The sequence below is a fragment of the Drosophila sulfurigaster genome, chromosome 2L (genome assembly GCF_023558435.1).
Source record: "Drosophila sulfurigaster albostrigata strain 15112-1811.04 chromosome 2L, ASM2355843v2, whole genome shotgun sequence".
Lineage (NCBI taxonomy): Eukaryota > Metazoa > Arthropoda > Insecta > Diptera > Drosophilidae > Drosophila > Drosophila sulfurigaster.
Window position 1 is genome coordinate 17864121 of NC_084881.1, and position 18284 is coordinate 17882404.

Genomic DNA, 18284 nt, shown 5'->3' on the forward strand with positions numbered 1-18284 from the left:
CTTATTTGTTTCTTTTTTTTTGGAATACGCATTTACATAAATTATTCTGGGCAGACTAAAACTGAACGAAAAGTGAACGAAACCGAACTAAACGAAACTGGGTCGAAACTGAGAAACTCAGGTCATCATAAATCCACAAAGCACAGAGCAAAATTCCTTTTAGTCTTTGGCTGCATGCCTAATGATTACAGTCCTTTGAGATCGTCGCTTGGCGCTCGCAAAAAAAACATGTAGCGAACCATGGCGAAAGCGGCTCATCAATTGTCGGGAAAAGACTTCAGGTAAAAACGAGACGAGACGCGATGAGATGACTTTGAGTTCGAATTCGAGTCTGGCGCAAATTAGTGGAAAGAGCAAAAGGTTCAATAGAAAGATAGCTACCAGGCAAGAGTAATGAAAGAGAGAGAGAGAAAGAGAGAGAGAGAGAGAGAGGCCGATGGGAAGCTGCTCTGAATCAATGTCGATAGTCGGCATTTGTCACGTGCAGCGACAGCTGCCGTCAATTGGCGGTGGCAATGGCGGTACCGGAGGCGGTGATGTTGGCGGTGGTGCAACCAAAGTCATTCCGTGTCGGTTTGTTTGTGAATTGTGTGTGTGTGAGTGTGCACAGCGTTTGATTGAAAGGCGGTGCGATATGCCCGACTTATACATGTGCCACCTTCTACACACAGACACACACATACACACATACGCACAGTGTTTTTGTCCGCCATGTTGCATGCCACAAAAACCTCGCCAAAGTTGCCAGGCAGTCGTCGAAATGAAAACAAAAAAGCAAAAAAAAAAAGAGAGAAAAAATATTGTGTATTCCTTTTTGGCTTTTGCATATTTGTAGCACGCGCATTGACGAACAATCACTCAGTCGGGCAGTCAGTCCGTCTGCCAGTTAGTCATTCAATCAGTTATTCAGTCAGTCATTCAACCCAACCAACGCATGTATGTGTTGCACATCATTGAATCGCTTTGTGCTTTACATTAATATACAGTCGATTATTACGTAAACAACATGTTAATTTGCTGCAAGTGTTTTGTGTTTAATCAACACTTTTAAAGTGCTTTCGAATGCCGTCTTAAAGCTGTCGAAATGCGCATTTAACTGCAGCGAGAATTCACCTTTTTAATAAACGTTGTGCCGCGTCTGCTTTGGGGGCAAGTGCAGCAAAGAAATGTTCTCATGTGCTGACCATTTCACGATAAAGCTGCGCTCCACTTCCAGCTATTTGCCACTCACACACACTGAACTGCGACTGTGCGATAAAGTTGACACTTTATGCGTTTTGATGCGACGAAGCAACAGCAACAGCAACAGCAACATCGAAAGTTTCTGCAGCTGCCTGAAGCGGCTCGTTGCCATTTTACAACGCTTAAAATTGCGCAATTGCAAACTTGTTTGCTTTTTTTTTTTTGCCTCTGATTTTTGACTGGGAAAATTGTAATTTAAAGAGAGAGAAATGATAAATTGACGGATTTGTAGTATTTAAATATAGAATGAAGAAAAATATGTAAAAAGCTTTTCGATTTCGAGTCGTATTTATTGGGTTTAAATGCGTAATTCAGCACAAACTAAAATAATCTGAAAAATAGAAATATGATCTATAAAAATACCTAAAAATTGCTATATTTTGAACTACAATTTTATGGCAACAATATTTTATAATAGCTCTAAATAATATATTCATTTATAAAAGCTCAAACTAAACTTACATTCGAAGCGTTGGTTGGCTCGCTTTGGTAGCCTCACTAGCAACGCTTTAGATTGGTATTTATTGTTTTAATTGGTTTTAGGAGTTTAGTTAGTTAGTGTTTTTTTCTGTTTGCAAGTGAAACACACAGTCAGAATCTAGAATTGCAAACAGAAAAAATCTTCCACTTTCCATTTTCCACCACTTTCTTATGCCTTAAACAATTGGGGAAATTCGTTGACGATTTCGCGCACTAACTGCTGATCGGATGCACTGCATTCGGTCTCCTCGCAATATATGCGGGTGAAGATCTTCATGAGATCGAGAAGGCGATGCTGATGCTCCTGATAGTTTGTGTTGCGCAAAATGCGACGCCACAGCTCCAAATAGCACGGACGTAACTAACATCCAGATTATTAGTAAGATAAATATATAATACATATATTATTACTTACCACATTGCCCGCATCCAGATCGTAGAGTTGACGCACCACAATATCGATGAGCACCTTAATATCGTTTGTATAAAACATGCCAGCCGTATCCGGATGACTGAAGATGTCAATAAACATGCGCAGCACCGTGTTCATGTGCTCATTGTGATGCTTCAGCAGTCGCGTTGGATCATCTAAGTCAAATTCAAATCAAATTCACTTTTAGTAAAAGTAATCACAAAATAAAGTACAAATTGTTTGGCTTTACCTTCTCGATTGAGCAGCAACAACAGCTTCTCGGTGAACACTTTGGCTGTGGGCAGATTCTGCATGGCTTCGATGATAACATTCACCGCATGCTCGCTAAACTGTTGATTGAATGCCAGTATCAGAGCGATCACCATATCCACCAGCACCTCCGGGTTGTTGCCCTCGACAATTTCCAGCAAAAAGCTGGCAAAGTGCACGCCCAAATAATCTGCAAAAGTTAAATACAAAATTAATAGATATGTAAGTGAATAAAATAATTGAAAATGTACTAATCTATCTCCAAAATACGAGCAATTCTTTATGATTATATAGTATATTGGAAATTCTCTGACGAAAACACCGCATACGACAATATTTAATGTGGAAAAACATATAACAAAACATGTTTTCATTTTAAGTAAAAATAAATCTTATAGCTCTTGATTAGCACTTTTATTAGAGCCAAGAATAATTTTGGAATCTTTTTTCTGTTTAAAGATTTTTGCAAATATTATCGAAATGAATGCAAAAAAATAACGAATTTATGTATTTTATAGAAAAAAAAAAACTTTCTAAGATCAATCTTAGCTCTTAATAAAAGTGTTAATCCAGAGCTATAAAAAATACCCTTTTCTTATTTTGAAAATTCTTTCAGTTTATGTTTTTTCACTGTAAATATCACGTGACAAATTTTGTCTGTGAATTAGCCATATACAAATTTTTGACTTTAAACAACCAAAATCAGAGCTATGTATTACGTTAACAATTTGAGAATCGCAGAGAAGGGATGTTCAGAATTTACTGACAAACAAAAGCTAAGAGCTACAACATTTTATGCTTTAATGATTGCTAAACTTGCAGTTAGCGTTTTAATGTTGTTAAAGTACGATTTTTGCAAGTAGAAGTAATTTGCAAGTAAAGTCAACCAATAAATAAAGAGTTTGTCAAGACAAACGAATTAGTTGATTCTATTCCAAATCAATGAAATTTCACAAAGCAAAAGTGCTGGTTTTATGATGTGAAATGTGGTTCCCTCAGAAACAGAGTAATTCCCATTTAAAGCTGCTTTGAAATGTAATTTGCTCACCTTGATGATTCATAGGCATCAGCTGGCCCAGCGAGAATATTATGGTTAGCATCTTGACCAGCTGCTTAACCGATCCAGATTGGCAAACTGTGCCTTCATGTCTTCGACCTTAAGAAATTTGAAATTTTGACCACAAATTAGATCACTTTACTTTGCAAAGCAAATATATATGAATAAAAACTGCAACTTACAATCTCGAGTGGCAGCACTGAAGTTAGCAGAATGTCGACGATAATGTGATCAAGATGACAGGCAGCTGTGAAGGTCTGAAGCAGGAGGCGTTTGATGGACCAGCGTGTCTCCATCTGATAGTACTGCACCAGATTGATGAACATCTGATACTGATCGCACGACATGATGTTCTCATCCGCATTGTTCTGTGCAGCACATGAAGACAGAGAAGAGAATAAACAAAGTCAGTAAAAGGTAAAAAAGCTTATTTCGTTTAACGGCCAAAATTGCTATTATAAAGATAGATGAAGCAATACCACATTTCTGTATATTTCTATGCAATTGTTTCGATCTTGTGTGTTCAGTAAAGTGAATAAACAATGCCACTAAATGCGTTACGTTCTTGTGTTACCCTTAAGTGGGTAAATTTAGAAGTGGCCGTTAAGCGCAAAGGTTGTGATGTGCAATTCTTTCTAAATTTTGACAGTTAAGAGAGTAAACTTCGTCACTAAGTGCATTTTAGGAGTGGCCGCTAAGTGCGAAATAGCTGATATGTAATTCTAACTATTATCTGACCCTTAAGTAACTTTGCCACTAAGTGCATTTCAGATGTGGCCGTTAAGTGCGAAATTTGGAATGTGCAGTTCTTACGCTTTTGAGTTACAGTTAAGTGAGTAAAATTTGATGATGTGGTCGCTAAGTGCGAAATAACTGATGTGCAATTCTAACGCTCTTGTGTGATTCTTAAGTGAGTAAACCTTGCCACTAAGTGCATTTCAGATGTGGCCGATAAGTGCAAAAGATATGATGTAGCTTCACTCACAAGTATTTCGACAAGTTCCTCAAGAAACTGTATAATGTCCTCCTCATCTTTGTAGAGCATCCAAGTACGCTGCTCCGTATCTGTAAAATTACGAAAGTCGAAAAAATAATTTGTTGTTGGGAGCAAAAAGATGAGACACTTTGAGGGCTGCTGATGTGCAAATTAAAACACGTCTGATTCGTTTGCTAGTTGCGAAAGGAGAGAGCGACAATTTATTGTTTGCCGGTTATTCCGACATTAGTAGTTAAAGTAAAACAAAGATGAGCGAAAGCTATAACTAAAATGTAACAACTGTAGCAAAGAAGAGCGCAAGATTGAGAGTAAAATGTAACTGCTCAGTTAGGCTGAGCAGGCTTACAGTGGGACAAGGCGCTTGATTTAACAGTATCGTTCTTGCAATCGGCCAACTGGTTAAACAAATACTGCAAACGATTCGCATCGTGTGTGATGCCCAGCAGCTCCTAGGGCGTCGGCACTTTGCCGGTAACATGCACAGCAACTGCCTCCAGATACGGATTGATGGCGCCATTGTACAACTGCTTCAGGCTGGTCAAGACAACACGCCATGCCTCGCACGACAAATCGAAACTGAGATTCGTTTTCCGACGCAGTTCATCGACAATTTGATAGACATCCGATGACTCCACCTTTAGCAGACCTCGGCCATTGCTCAATGATGACGCTGCCGCTGTTCCCGCTGCTGCTGCAGCAGCTGCGAGACGATGCGATGGCGATGGACTCTCGATGCTGTCGTCCAGCGCTTGACTGTTGTCGGCACTATTGATGGCCGGATTTGTGCAGCCATCATCATCATCATCCTCATCGCTCGCCTCATCCGATTTATCCTCCGCTCCCTGGCTGAGACTCAGACTCTGTGGCTCAGCATGCGTTGGTTTCCGAGTCGATGACGACGCCGTCGCCGCTCCTGCTGCTGCCGACGATGAAGCAGCCGTCGATGAGTTGGCCGCTGCTGCTGAATTGCCGTTGGCTGGCGTTGCCGAATTTGACGCAGTCGTAACACCGTTGGCCGCACTCAGTTGACTGGTCTCCTTGTATGTGGTGACCACATCTTCACTGGTCGTCGTTGTCGTTGTGGTTGTCTCCGATGGCTCCGAGGTGATGCTATTATCCTGTGCCATCTCCGAGGCTGTGAGTTTCTGTGCTGCCGCCGCCGCTGCTGCGGTTGCCGCTGCTGCTGCTGTTGATGTGCTGGCCACCTGAGGAGCTGGCAGCTGCTGTTGCTGCTGCAGCTGTTGCTGCGGCGTCTGTATGGTGCAACTGCTGCTCTGCAGCTGCATGCTGCCCATGGTGGGCGATTCGGGCATGGCATGTGGCACACTAACGCCCACCACTGGACTCGACATGCTCTTCTTGCTCATGTCCAGACGCTTTGTGGCAGGCGGACTGTTTTGTTGCGATTGCAACGCTTGTTGATGCTGCTGCTGCTGCTGGTGGTGCTGCAACTGTTGCTGGTGCGAAGAGTGTGGATGCGAGTGTGAATGGCGATGCGAATGACTGTGACTGCCACTCAGCTGCTTGTCGCTGTAGCTGTGCGAATAGGACAACGATGAGTCTCCGTCACGTTCCGAACTCTCCTGTAAAAGGGATATCAATTTAATGCACTTAAAATGATTAAAAATTGTTGTATGCATACGGCATAGAGACGCTTCATGGTGTGCTTCTTTTCGCGCAGACGGTCGAGCAGCTCGTCCTTGGACAACAATTCCTTTTCAATGTTTAATAAAAAAAAATGTGTTATAATATGTTTAATACTAAGTACGAATGTACTATCGTTCATACATATGTACATATGTTTAAGTACATATAAACTTACCGGCAAAATGCAGTAAAAGAATGAATATTCGTAGGAAAAAGAACAACAAACGTAAGTTCTTTCTCGCTCTCTCGTAGATTGTTTGCTCTAAGCGGAGTTGGGCTACGCTCAGCTGTTGCTCTGACAATATTAAGAAACCGAAGACGCGATGCTCTGCTGCTGCGGCTTTTTTCTCTGTTGCTGTCGCGGCTGGCTTAAGGCGCAAAACAAAAGTGACCTGTTTGTTGTTGGTGCTGCTAGCGTCGCTCTTACTGGCTATCTCTCTTTCTCTCCTTCTCTTACATGCACATGTACACTGAAAATAAAAAAATAAAAATAAAAAAATTTCAGTTCTTGCGAAAAATGTTTTTTTGTTTGAGTTTTAAGTTACCACCCGACCCATGGGCAGGGGGGAATTATTTGGCCGCTCCCCTAAGCACCCGACCGAGAACTGGTCGATGCCTTTATAAGGTGAAAAACGCCACGAAAAATTGATTGAAGTACTCAATCAGAGGTCCAAATTTGTTTCTTTTATGAAGTCTATAATGGTTTTAATGTGCTCGACATTTCCTTCCTTCAAGAGAGCGTGAATGTTGTTGTTATCCTAGTGTTGGGTAACGTTGGCGTACAATATCGTATTTTGAACAGCTGAGGATTGCATGTGAAGCGTTATCGATAGCTCCACAAGTATCGCACAAATCGTCCAACGTGACATGCATTTTGAAAAGAGTGGCCTTATCGAAGCCGTTACCACTTAATAAGCGATTGATCGTTTTTGCGAAAAATGTTATTACTCTTTTGCTTTATCTGTTTTGTTGATTGGTTGCTTGGTATTTACCCGCAAATAACAAGCACGACGATTGTTAACACAAAAATTCAAAAAACTATAAAAACCTGCCACTGCGCGAGTTACCAGTCCAGTGGCCGAGGGAGTCTCATTTGCGAGAGAATTCTGTAATATGTTAGAAATACTCACAAAATAAAGCACTGTCCTGTTTCGAGAACTGAATAAGACTGACTATTTCGTCAAAAAGGCCTGAACATGTGTGTGTATGTCAGAATCTAAGTATGAGTGTATTATCGTCAGAGTTGCATAGAGTAGGCTTGGAGTTGCATAGAGTAGGCTTGGAGTTTCCGATGCCAGCACACACACCTGATAGTGTTGCAAAATGTGGCAAAGGCAGCCGGAAAGCCGGGACGCAAAGTGGTGCCAAACAGCGGAGGCATCGCGCCCAGAAAGATGGTGTGTGTAATGCAGCCTTGGGCCAAATTGAAGCGGACTAAAAACATGGCAAGAGAATTCGAGTTAAACAAAAAAGCTTAGTTCCACTATCAAGTGCAATAACTTGCCCATCTTGATGTCATTGTCGCTCGCCTCCAGCGGGTCCTCCAGATTGGGAATGGGTAACGGCTCGGCCGGAAGCTCCTGCTCGGCAAGCAAATCAACTTTTTGCTTGCCCATACTTAGCACGTTTAGCAAATAAATGTTGTTGATTAAAACAATGTCGAGTCGAAGGCCCCAGCAGCCAATACTCTCTTCTCTATTAAATGTAGTATTAAATAAATAAATAAAACAATAACATATTCTCGGTGCAATCCGCCAAAAATTGCCAAACAAACTACTCCCCAAAGTAGACATGGCTTTTATTGTTTTGCCATGTGCAACAAATTTGGTGCACAAATTCAAGCGATTTGTCGACTGATTCAATATTTAAATTTAATTTGCCAATGGCTTTGCTTTCCTGTGGTTCTCTCTCGACTTTTTGTGTGTCGTTTTTGACCACAATCAAATTGTTGAAGCATTGATTTTTATGCACTTCCAGTTGCATTTTCTTTTTTCACTTTTTTCATTTCCAATTTTGCCGCGCGAATATCAATTAAAAGAGCTCAGCACACATACATACATGACGTATACGCAACGTGTGTATGTATCGTATTATATACTATATTTGCTGGCTGCTGACCTGATTTTTGCTGTGTGCGACTTAGTTGTGTAATTTAAATTGCCAACACGTGTACTGCTCATTACTCCTCTTTTTGTAGGACAGCCTTTTATTTTACTCACTCTCCCTCTCTCTCTTCTACATATGAATTGTTGCTCATTTTCCCTTTTTATACCCGCTATATATAGGGTAGAGTATAGGGTAGGGTATTATAACTTTGTGCCTGTATGAAGCAGGAAATATATTCTTGATCAGCGTCAACAGCTGAGACGATATAGTCATGTCTGTCAATCGTTCTCTGTGTTCTTTTGGCTGATAATCTGGTATATTTTGTGTTATATGATATATTTTGTACTATATGGTATATTTCGAGCTATTCGGAATATTTTAATATTGCACTATATCGACATACCAAATATAGCTTTCGATTTTAGTATTTTGTAGTCTATATTTGCTATACTTGTAGAATGTGGTTTACTAAAAATAATTATCGGGTATCTCACAGTCGAGCACACTCCACTGTAGTTTTCCTACTTGTTTTTCATTTTATTTTATTGTGTTGTTCTCGCAGTGCGAAGTACAACGAATTCTAATTAGTTCAATTACCGCACTCAAACTCTCACCTCTTGTGCTTCACGTTAATTGTCTCAAGTGCAACTATTTAAATAATAATTACATTTTGCTATTATGTGGCATTTGTTGTTATTATTATTTGTGGGGATGAAACCGAAAGGCATGAGATAGCGAAAGGTTTGAGCATAATTTTATGGAGTAGAGTAGAGTAATCTTGCAACTAACGGAATTCATTAGATAATAATATTAAATACTTTTTACTGTACATTCACTATTCTTGTTGCTAAAATTATATTAAATACTATAGTTCCTTTATTGCTACTATTTTGTTGGTGATAAAAAGTAAAACTGATTGACAGTACTTTTCTCAATAACTTTGCAACTTTTTGCCTGTTATTCCACAACATTTGAATTGACAACTAACTTCATTTATTGGCTAGTAATGTTAATTACTTTTTGCCACTTATATTGTGGTTATAAAAGCAAAAGATTTCAAACAAAAATTCTTTTGCAAATAATTCAATAACTTTGCTGGTCATTTGTATGCAAAACTAATTCAATTTATATGTTTATATTTTTTTTGTAAGCATTTTTATTCAACTACTTTTGTGGCAAACTGTCTGGCCATGAATGAATGAATGAATGAATGCATTTTGTATTCAAAACTAACTCAATTTATACGCATCGAATGGCTTGTGCTACACAATGTTCAAACTTCCATGTAAACGTGGAAATTTAATTAAAAACTTTATGACAAGATGTTGTTGTAGCTCCTCTAATATTTTTCAAGAAAAACAAATTCTTTATTGTCGCATTTTCATCTTGTTCGCTGCAATTTGTTGTTGTATTTTGTTGTTTTATTTGAAAACAAAAAAAAAAAATGCTTGGAAAACTTCTGTGGCAGACAATTGTGGCAGCCACAAGAGCAACAAAAGCGCAAAACTTTTCTCATGTAACCAATAATAGCAAAATGAGAAGAAGTTCGTTGATGTTCTTGTTGTTGTTGTTGTTGTCGTTAGCTATTGTTGCTGTTGTTGCTATTATTGTGGCTGTGGGTTTTTTGTTGTAGAAGCTAGCTATGATATATTGTCATAAGCGTTGACGAAATGCAAATATAAAAATCACAAGCTGGAAAATCATCTGAAAGCCAAAACGAGAAACGAAAACACACACACAGAGACAAAATGTCCACAGAGAGAAAGAGAGAGAGAGAGAGAGAGAAAGAGAGATATCGAGTGAGCATACACAGCTGTGTCTGACAGTGGAGAATCACATGAAAACAACATGTCGCTGACATGTTTAGAGCGAGAGTTGGGGAGGATGAGGAGTAAAGGGAGGAGACGGTGAAAAACTCACTTTAGACGCTTGAAAAGTTTTTGGAATGCCTGGGCAAAACTTTTCACATATTTTACTTACAATTAAATGCAATTGTTCGCTGGGAAAGCAGACAGGCAGCCAGGCAGCCAGGCAGCCAAGCCAACGAACGCAAAACGCGGAAATGGAAATGGAACTTGTTGTAGCAAGTGAATCAAATGGATAAAGCGAAAGGGAAACGGAAAAGGGAACAGGGAGAGAGACGACCCTGAAACGAAGGTCGCCAAAAAGCGCTGTGTATAAGAACACATGTAGTATGTGAGCTTGTTTTAATCCCCATCCCACTTGAGTCTGTTACAGTAACAAACTCAAAATGAAGTTAACATTCAGCCACCTGAAAGGCAAAGGGACGCGAAGAGCTCGACTCTCGGAGTCGGAGTCAGAGAGTCGGGTGTCTGCGCGTCTGTGTAATAATTTATGATTTTTGCTGCGCACATCGCGTAAATTATGAAAATCTACTTAAACTTGCGCCAAACTCAAACCGCACGCATCCCGACAAAGAGGGAAATCTAAATAGGAAGGGGATGGAGAAGGGAGTACGGGGGAACAGGGACGAAATGGGATCTCAGCTTGCAGGCAATGGGCTAACGAAGCAAAACAAAAGTCGTAGACTTTTAACGCTTCTTTCGCATTGTTGTTGTTGCTGGTATTTGCCACTGCTGTGTTGGCATTTTTCTTATCTTCTTTTTTGGTTTCTGTTGTCATTTTTTATACCCTGTTGCCAGGGGACAGAAAACCACAATTATGATTTGTTTGATGTCTAAAGATAGAAAATGCCGCATCTAAAGCTAATTTATAATCAACACCACAATGAGGATCAGCAATAAAAGCAGTTAAAACTGAATAAAAGCTGATATAGACATAATTTATATGTTTAAAATAAAGACAATATTTTGAATACAATAAATTGTTTAACATATTTTTGGAAAACAAAATTTTATACTAATAATATTTCGTATATAAGTATTTAAATTTATTTTCGAAAAAGATGTTTAAAAATATAGCATTTATAATAGCACCACATGGAATTAAGGCAGTTGGAGATGTAGCTAATGTTTTGAAAGCTTTAATATAAAATTGATGTGAATATTTTTCTATCTGGAGAAAATTTGATTTTCAATACATACAATACAATACAATACAATACAATAATGAAAGTAGAGCTCAGATAATTGTATTAACACTACAGTTTATTGGCAATATTTAATCAAATTGAATTGAACTATATATAATAATACTATATTTTTTCTGTTAGCTGAAAATATCAGGAAACAAAACACATTATGCTCTTATTTTAATGAGTAACTCAGCGTCAATCTTTCGCTTCTACCTATCATTTTTTCATGCATTAATTCCTAAAGTTAAATTCCCATTTGTCGCATTTGTGTGAATTGTGCTTCATTACATTTGTTTTAAGCCTTGAATCGTCGCTTAATTTGGCGTGTTCATTTTTGCTTTCTCTTATTTTTTGTTTCTTGTCACTTTTTGCATTTGTTTATTAAAAAGCATAAAAGCCACACTGAGCAAACATAATTAAAATTGCTCAACTTAAACTTTGTTTTTTTTTTTGTTGCCAATTAGATATGAAAATGTGCGTTTAATTGCGCGTAATTAACTCTAATGAATTTTAATTGTACTCAACATAATTTAATCAAAAAAGACAACTGTGAAATGTGCTCAAAATATTTTGTGATTGTTGTAGCTGTTTGTTTCGGTTTGTTTGCAGTGTTTTGTTGAATGTTCTGTGATGACGGTTTGCTGTTCTGTTTGTCAGCAGCTGTCAACAATGTGGTTTGGTTTTGTGCCCATTCGCAATCATTGACGCTGATGTATGCCATCATTAATTTATGTATGTATGTGCAATGTCATAGGGGCAGTCGAATTACTAATTAGGTTAAACAGCAGCAGCAGCAATAATAATTATTTCATTAAATGCAACAATTAAATGGTCAAAAACTATAATCAAGTTGCAATTAATTAAGCAATTAAGTGAAAGTGAAACACAATTTATTGCCATCGAAATCAGTCAATGAGAAAATGAATTGTTGAAACATTTTCGGGCTTATAAAGCTATATTAAGGCTTATCTGATTATTAGTATAATCAAACTTGAGAAGCAAACTTTAATGCAACATATTTTCTTAAGCACATTTGCTATGCAACTTTTCGTATTATGAGAAAACGCATTAACATATCGTCCTTAGCGCTGCAAGTGGCAGAGACGTGCATCAATCATCATTCACTTGAGCAAAGTAAATAAAAAACCTTGAATTTTTCAACGCTTTTTCATCGTCTCGCGCAGCAAAGTAAGTGAACACAACAATTCAGGTCAAAAGATGCATAAAACTGTCGGCATAATTCACAAGTTTTCCCCCAAGTAGCCTGACTACGATTTGGCGACTTTACTGCAGATGGGGTCCTGCCAAAAACAGAAATGTCAGATATACCAGTTGAGGGGGTGTTAAAGAGAAGAAGGGTGGAGGAGAAAGAGACAAAGTACAAGTGCAATTACCAATTAGAAGTTTCAAGTTTTGTGTGTGCAGCGGAAACATTTTCATTGCAATTTCTGATTTATACGCTGAGACAGCGACAGCAAGGAAAAGAGACATGGACAGAGAGAGAGAACAAAAGTATAAAGTGTGGGGGAGAATGAGCCAAAAGAGAGTCCAATAAATCAAAGATGCAAGAGCGTAACAAGTTCTGCTTTATTGCGAGGCTGCAGTAAGCATGCAATAACAAAGCCAAAAGCACAAAGAGAGAACTCACTTAATGAAAGAAATAGAATATTAAATGAAGAAACTGCAAATATATTTAATCGAATATAGAGTTTAAAAGGTTGATTTTACATGGAGGAATAACAATATTAATTTATAATTTAAATATTACATGTTTAGTAAAAATTGTTTTTATATGGCCCACAAATTTCTAAATTATAGTATATCTACAAAGGAATAATGCTGATACTTAGCATATTTATATACTATATTTAGCAAACTAGCAAATTAGATCATCAACTCTTAAAAATGTGCTTTAAAGTTAAGTTATTTATAGTTTCATTCATTGCTAATCGTTCAAAAATATCAAAAAAGATTGACTAGTATTGTAAAAAGAAAATTACTCCTTTTCCATTCTCAATATCGACTACTAATCAATTGCTAATGCGAAGCAACTTAAGCCGAAAAATTTGTTCGCATTTGCATGCAAATTATTTGAGAGTCCAAAATGAATTTAATTAAAAATTCGTTGGCCTTAAACTTAGTTTCGCCAACTATTTTGCCATGTACATTATTAAACATTGAATATGCAAACAGCAATGGCTCTCTTCACCTCCTCCGTCTACAGTCTGGTAAAAAGCATGCAAACACTGTTATTATTAAGTAATTTTTTAAGAGGGTCGCCGCCTTAGCTCTTCACCCTTCGCCCTTCCCTGTCCTGTCGCTGTGTAACTCATTGCATTTTGTTGCTCTGCGGTTTTAGACGACATGTCGCATTGTTGTTAACGCAAATTTCCGTGCTGCATGCAACAAGGCAGAAGCAACAGAAGCAGCAGCAACAGAAGCAGCAGCAAAAAGGAAATCTGCTTCCACTTGCCCCCTTTGACATCCTCTGCTAACCAAAAAGAGCTCAACGCTTTTGACTTTTAATATGCAGGCAACCCAAAGCTGTCGTTACCTTAAGCTCCCCTCTTTCCCCATCCCTAGCTTAATCTCCACTGCATTGTTGTTGCATTAAAATTACATATTTTGTTGGGGCAGCTCTGACGTTGAGTGTTGCTTTGTTTGAAGTGCTACTTGTCCCCTTAAGGCACACACGCACATGCACACACCTCCTGCTTCGCCTCCCCCTGATGCTTACTCCTTTGCTAGCACTGCAAATTTATGACTCGCTTCTTGTGCTCCCCCCCTTTGCCCCTTATCCGCTTTCTGCCTGCATCCTTTGCACAGTCTTTTATTAAAGCTTGCGCATTTCGTTCTTCACATGCTTCTCGTTTATGATTTTCTCTCTCTCTCTGTTTTTCGCCCTCTTCTTTATACCCTACACAAAGGGCATTCTAATTATGTGAAAAAGTGGGATAAGTGGTTAAAGATGCATGCATTCCATATCCAATATCATGTACATATAATTATCATTTTGCTGAGATTACTCCAGCTGCTGCTAGGCGACAGTCTGTGTCTCTGTGAAATTACCAATTTAATGCACTGTTTAAGTTACCTTTGGATGTAAACTGATACGTCTGCGAACATTGCGTATGCGCGATATTTAAAATGCACTCTATAGCTGTTGGTATGGAAATGTGCATTTAGAAATTCAGATATATTGATAATAAAGTCAACTATTGAAATGCAAATTACAAGAATTTGTTGTCATCATGTTTAAAATGTTGCAGTATTAATTGCCTTTTAAAACTATTTACACTTCAACCATAGTATTATGCTTGAAAAGGCATTGACAATACAACCATTTAATATGAATTGTATTTTGTTTGGTATTTTTGTCTTTCAATTGTATTTGCAATTTAAAAATTTATTTTCAAAAGCATTTTGCTTGGTATTGTTCTAGTCAACTATTTTTAGGGTATTTCTAAATCGGATATTAACCAAAAGCAACGAGTTTGTTTCGTTTCTTTTCTACTCTGACAATTTTTCATATGCAACGAATTTGCATAAAAAATAAAACAGCAACCAGAAGCAACAGCAGCAGCAGCCACCACGCCGAAAAATTGTTGCGTTGCTGTTTTTCTTTATCTGCGTTGCGAAAATGCGCAAGCGGGGGGAGGAGATGGGAGACGGCAACGGATCTGTTGTTGTTTTACAGCTACGCCTTTTGCCTCATGAAGATATACGAGAACATGCAAATTTTGTGCCAGTTTTTCATATTTTTCCTTCATTTCCCCAACTTCCTCTTTCTCTCTGTCTATCTCCATCTCTTGTAGTTTGCACGTGCTGCCATTGCATATGAGTAGCCATAATCATCAACAACCCACTTAACCCGCCCTCGTCCTCTTATCTACTCGAGCTACTCACTCGCTATGCCCAAGCCAAGGCACTTATTAATGTCTAGCTTTTTGATTGAAATTCTATCAAGCTGTGGATAACGACAGATGACCACAAAAAGGAAAAAACAACTTTGACAAAACTTGAAGAGACAAGAAGTAGAAAAAGTCGAAAGTTAATATCGTGGACTTCAATGACTTGACGAGTAGTTGCATGAAAATATCAATCGATATATTGCAGACCATCGATAGGTCGATAAGTGCTTACAGAGTTGTTCATTTAGTATACGACTGATAAATTGAATTAATCAAGATGAAACTGGTCGAATTTAAAAGAGAAATAGAAAAAGTCGAAAATTAATATTGTGGAATTCAATGCCTTAACGATATAAATCGATATATTGCAGCGCATCGATATGTCAATAATTGGTTACAGAGTTTTTCATTGGTAAATTGATTTAATCAAGATAAAACTGATCAAATTTGAAAGAGAAATATGTTATTACGCTTTCCATTTCATGTTTACTTTACACAAATTTGAGTTATTTGCCCCACATATTTCTATCGATTGCTGCACTTATCCAGCGTTCTTTTTATTGCAATGAAATTTCATAAAAATATTTACGATTTGATGCACATATCCAGATGTAAAGTTAAGAGAAAAGCGTAATATGCAAATTGTATTCGATAATTTATTTGAATTAATGCAGTGTTGCAAATTGCAATGCATAAACATGTGATAGTGGAGTAAAGAATTATCAAAAGTGTTAAACAACACTAGATTTTTTAAGCTTTGGCTTTGCAGTGTACTTTATTAGGGCAAGTGTTGTGACAACGAATTGCTCAATCGCAAACAAAATCATTTCATTTGCACTTCATTTCGATATCAAAATTAGCAAAAACAAAGTGTGGCAGCATTTCACCGAAATCGTGCGTGCAACATTTGTGGCAAGCGTTTGTCATACCGAAGCACAATTAGCAATTTTCGTATGCATATGTATCGCTTTCATTTTGATGTGCCGGGATGGATAAAACCTACTCTAGTAATTTATAAATTCTTTTAATTCTCAAACTAAACCTAATTATAATCATATTCGTAGAAACCGAGGAAAAATCCGATTGAAAAAGTGTGGAAGAAGCAGTTAAAGAAAGAGGTAAAGGAAATGAAGAGCAATGTTAATGTTATTGCTCCAATATTGGATAAACAAATGGTTGAGGGAAAAGCCTTTGATGTAGAACAGATTCAAGATAAACTTGTCAAAAAAGCAGACGATTCAGCTCATAAAACTGGAAATCGAAGAAAATAAAAGACTGTTGATCAACATATGGCAGAGAGACTAATGCTAAGAAAGTAGCGAATCCTTTATAAACAGCAGTCTCAATGTTAAATAATTTATTGCTATTTGCAATAAAATTTCCCATGTTAAAGTCAAATTTTTTGTAACGTAGAAATGAAATCAATTTCTCCTTTGTACCCAGGCCTGAATAAACATATGTTCAGGCTGTTGGCAGCAAACAACAGACATGCTCTAAATGTTTACGCAAAAGAGAGGAACAAACAAAAGACGAGTAGAACAGCGTATGATGCAACAAACAATAAACAAGTAAAGCAAAATAGAATGCAAATTGTGCACGCGCTCAAAGTGCAACTTGCAACTTGCGAATGCATTTCAATTTTGCAGCAAAGTTGTTGAGCGGCAACAAAAAAATGTTAACAAAGGCCGCCAAAATATGCAATCGAACTGGGCCACGCCCTAGACAACTCCCACGATCCCCCCTCTCTCTCACTCTCTCTATCTGACTGTACAGTGGGGCCAATAAAAGAGCTTTGTTGGCACAAAAATTTGGGATACACGACGCGACTCAGGCTCAGGCTTTGTGCGAAGCCTTGTTTGACTTTTTGGCTCTGCAGCAACTGATAAAGGGCGAGGGGGTAAAGAGGAGCAGAGTTGGGAGGGGGAAGTCAGATTATCCCTTGGATTATTTTCTGTGCAGCATGACTGCGTTTTAGTTGCACTTTCTTAAGCACATAAGGCAAAGCAAGGGCAGCAGGACATGCAGTTGCCTCCTGCACCAGGATACACGATATTTGCATAAAGTTCATCGTTGTGTACGTGTGTGTGTGCATGTGTGTGTGTCTGACATATGTCAGCTTCTTTATGTGTGTGCTTGAAACTCAATAATTCTCTATGCAGCCAGCAAGAGAGGGGCCAAAAAACTTGTGCTTGCATTTCTTTTACAACTCTGTGCACAGCAGCAACAAAATGCAGACTAACAACAACAGAAGAAATGCAACAAAAAAATATGTATATGAAAAGCAAGAAAAGAGCGAAACTTTCCATTGCCTAATTGCAAATGTGTTAGCAAGAACCAAAAATAATTTCCATAATTTGATTTTACGCAAAAGTTTACAACAGTTTACAGCCGAGAAGAGGCGTCCTAGGGTCATGTTTACGCTGTGTATACTGTACATATCGAAATACGTAAAATTAATTAAAAGAAGTAAAAGTCGGTCGTGTATCTGTTGGAAGATGAAAGCGACTAGCTGATATCCTGCAATGTTAAGTTGAGTGAAATTTGTAGCTCAGATGCTGACTCCTTTAATTTAAACTATCAATAATTGTAGAATCTTTATTTGTTTTCATTTGACTTAAGTAAAAAGTGCAGAGATAGATAACTGTGGGCTTTAGGCTAATTGTTGATTCTCATTTCTACTTCTATTCTGAAAAGAATTAATTTACAAACTGAATTTGCTAGAATATTTAGTACTACTACTCAAATTATCATTAGATGAAAGAAGCATTCAATTTGACATTAAATCAAATTAAAAATAGATGATATCAATCCAGAATAATTGAATAGTTTCTTATTGCTATCAGCATTTAATTAAAAACAAAGATAAAAGTATGTCTTCGGTTTTATTCGTCTGAAAAAACATACTTGTAAGGTCAGTTTTTTCAAATTCCTGTGAAAAATATCCTTTTAACAGGGTATGCAAAGTTGGCTCACACACACACACACACCCACGGATGCATACTTGTGTTTTCGCTGCTTTTGTTGTTGTTTTAATTGAGTTCATCAACAAATTGTTTTCATAAAACTTCGACTCTTTTGGGGGTCGACGGGGTTTATTCGCTTTATTT

The 18284-nt window shown here is 37.9% G+C and overlaps 2 protein-coding genes and 1 pseudogene across 16 annotated transcripts in view; 1 reads left to right on the plus strand and 2 right to left on the minus strand.

Moving 5' to 3' along the window:
• The window catches only part of LOC133850473 (neural-cadherin), a 202105-nt gene that overhangs the window by 125386 nt on the left and 58435 nt on the right, over positions 1-18284 (plus strand). The gene's annotated exons all lie outside the window — the stretch shown is intronic.
• Positions 1802-6273, minus strand: LOC133849014 (NCK-interacting protein with SH3 domain-like; annotated as a pseudogene).
• Positions 7305-7842, minus strand: LOC133849009 (uncharacterized). Its single transcript, XM_062284814.1, has 2 exons — positions 7610-7842; positions 7305-7539 (listed from the first exon to the last, which is right to left on the minus strand). The coding sequence occupies exons 1-2, from the start codon at positions 7719-7721 to the stop codon at positions 7343-7345; spliced, it is 309 nt and encodes a 102-aa protein (XP_062140798.1). The 5' UTR covers positions 7722-7842; the 3' UTR covers positions 7305-7342.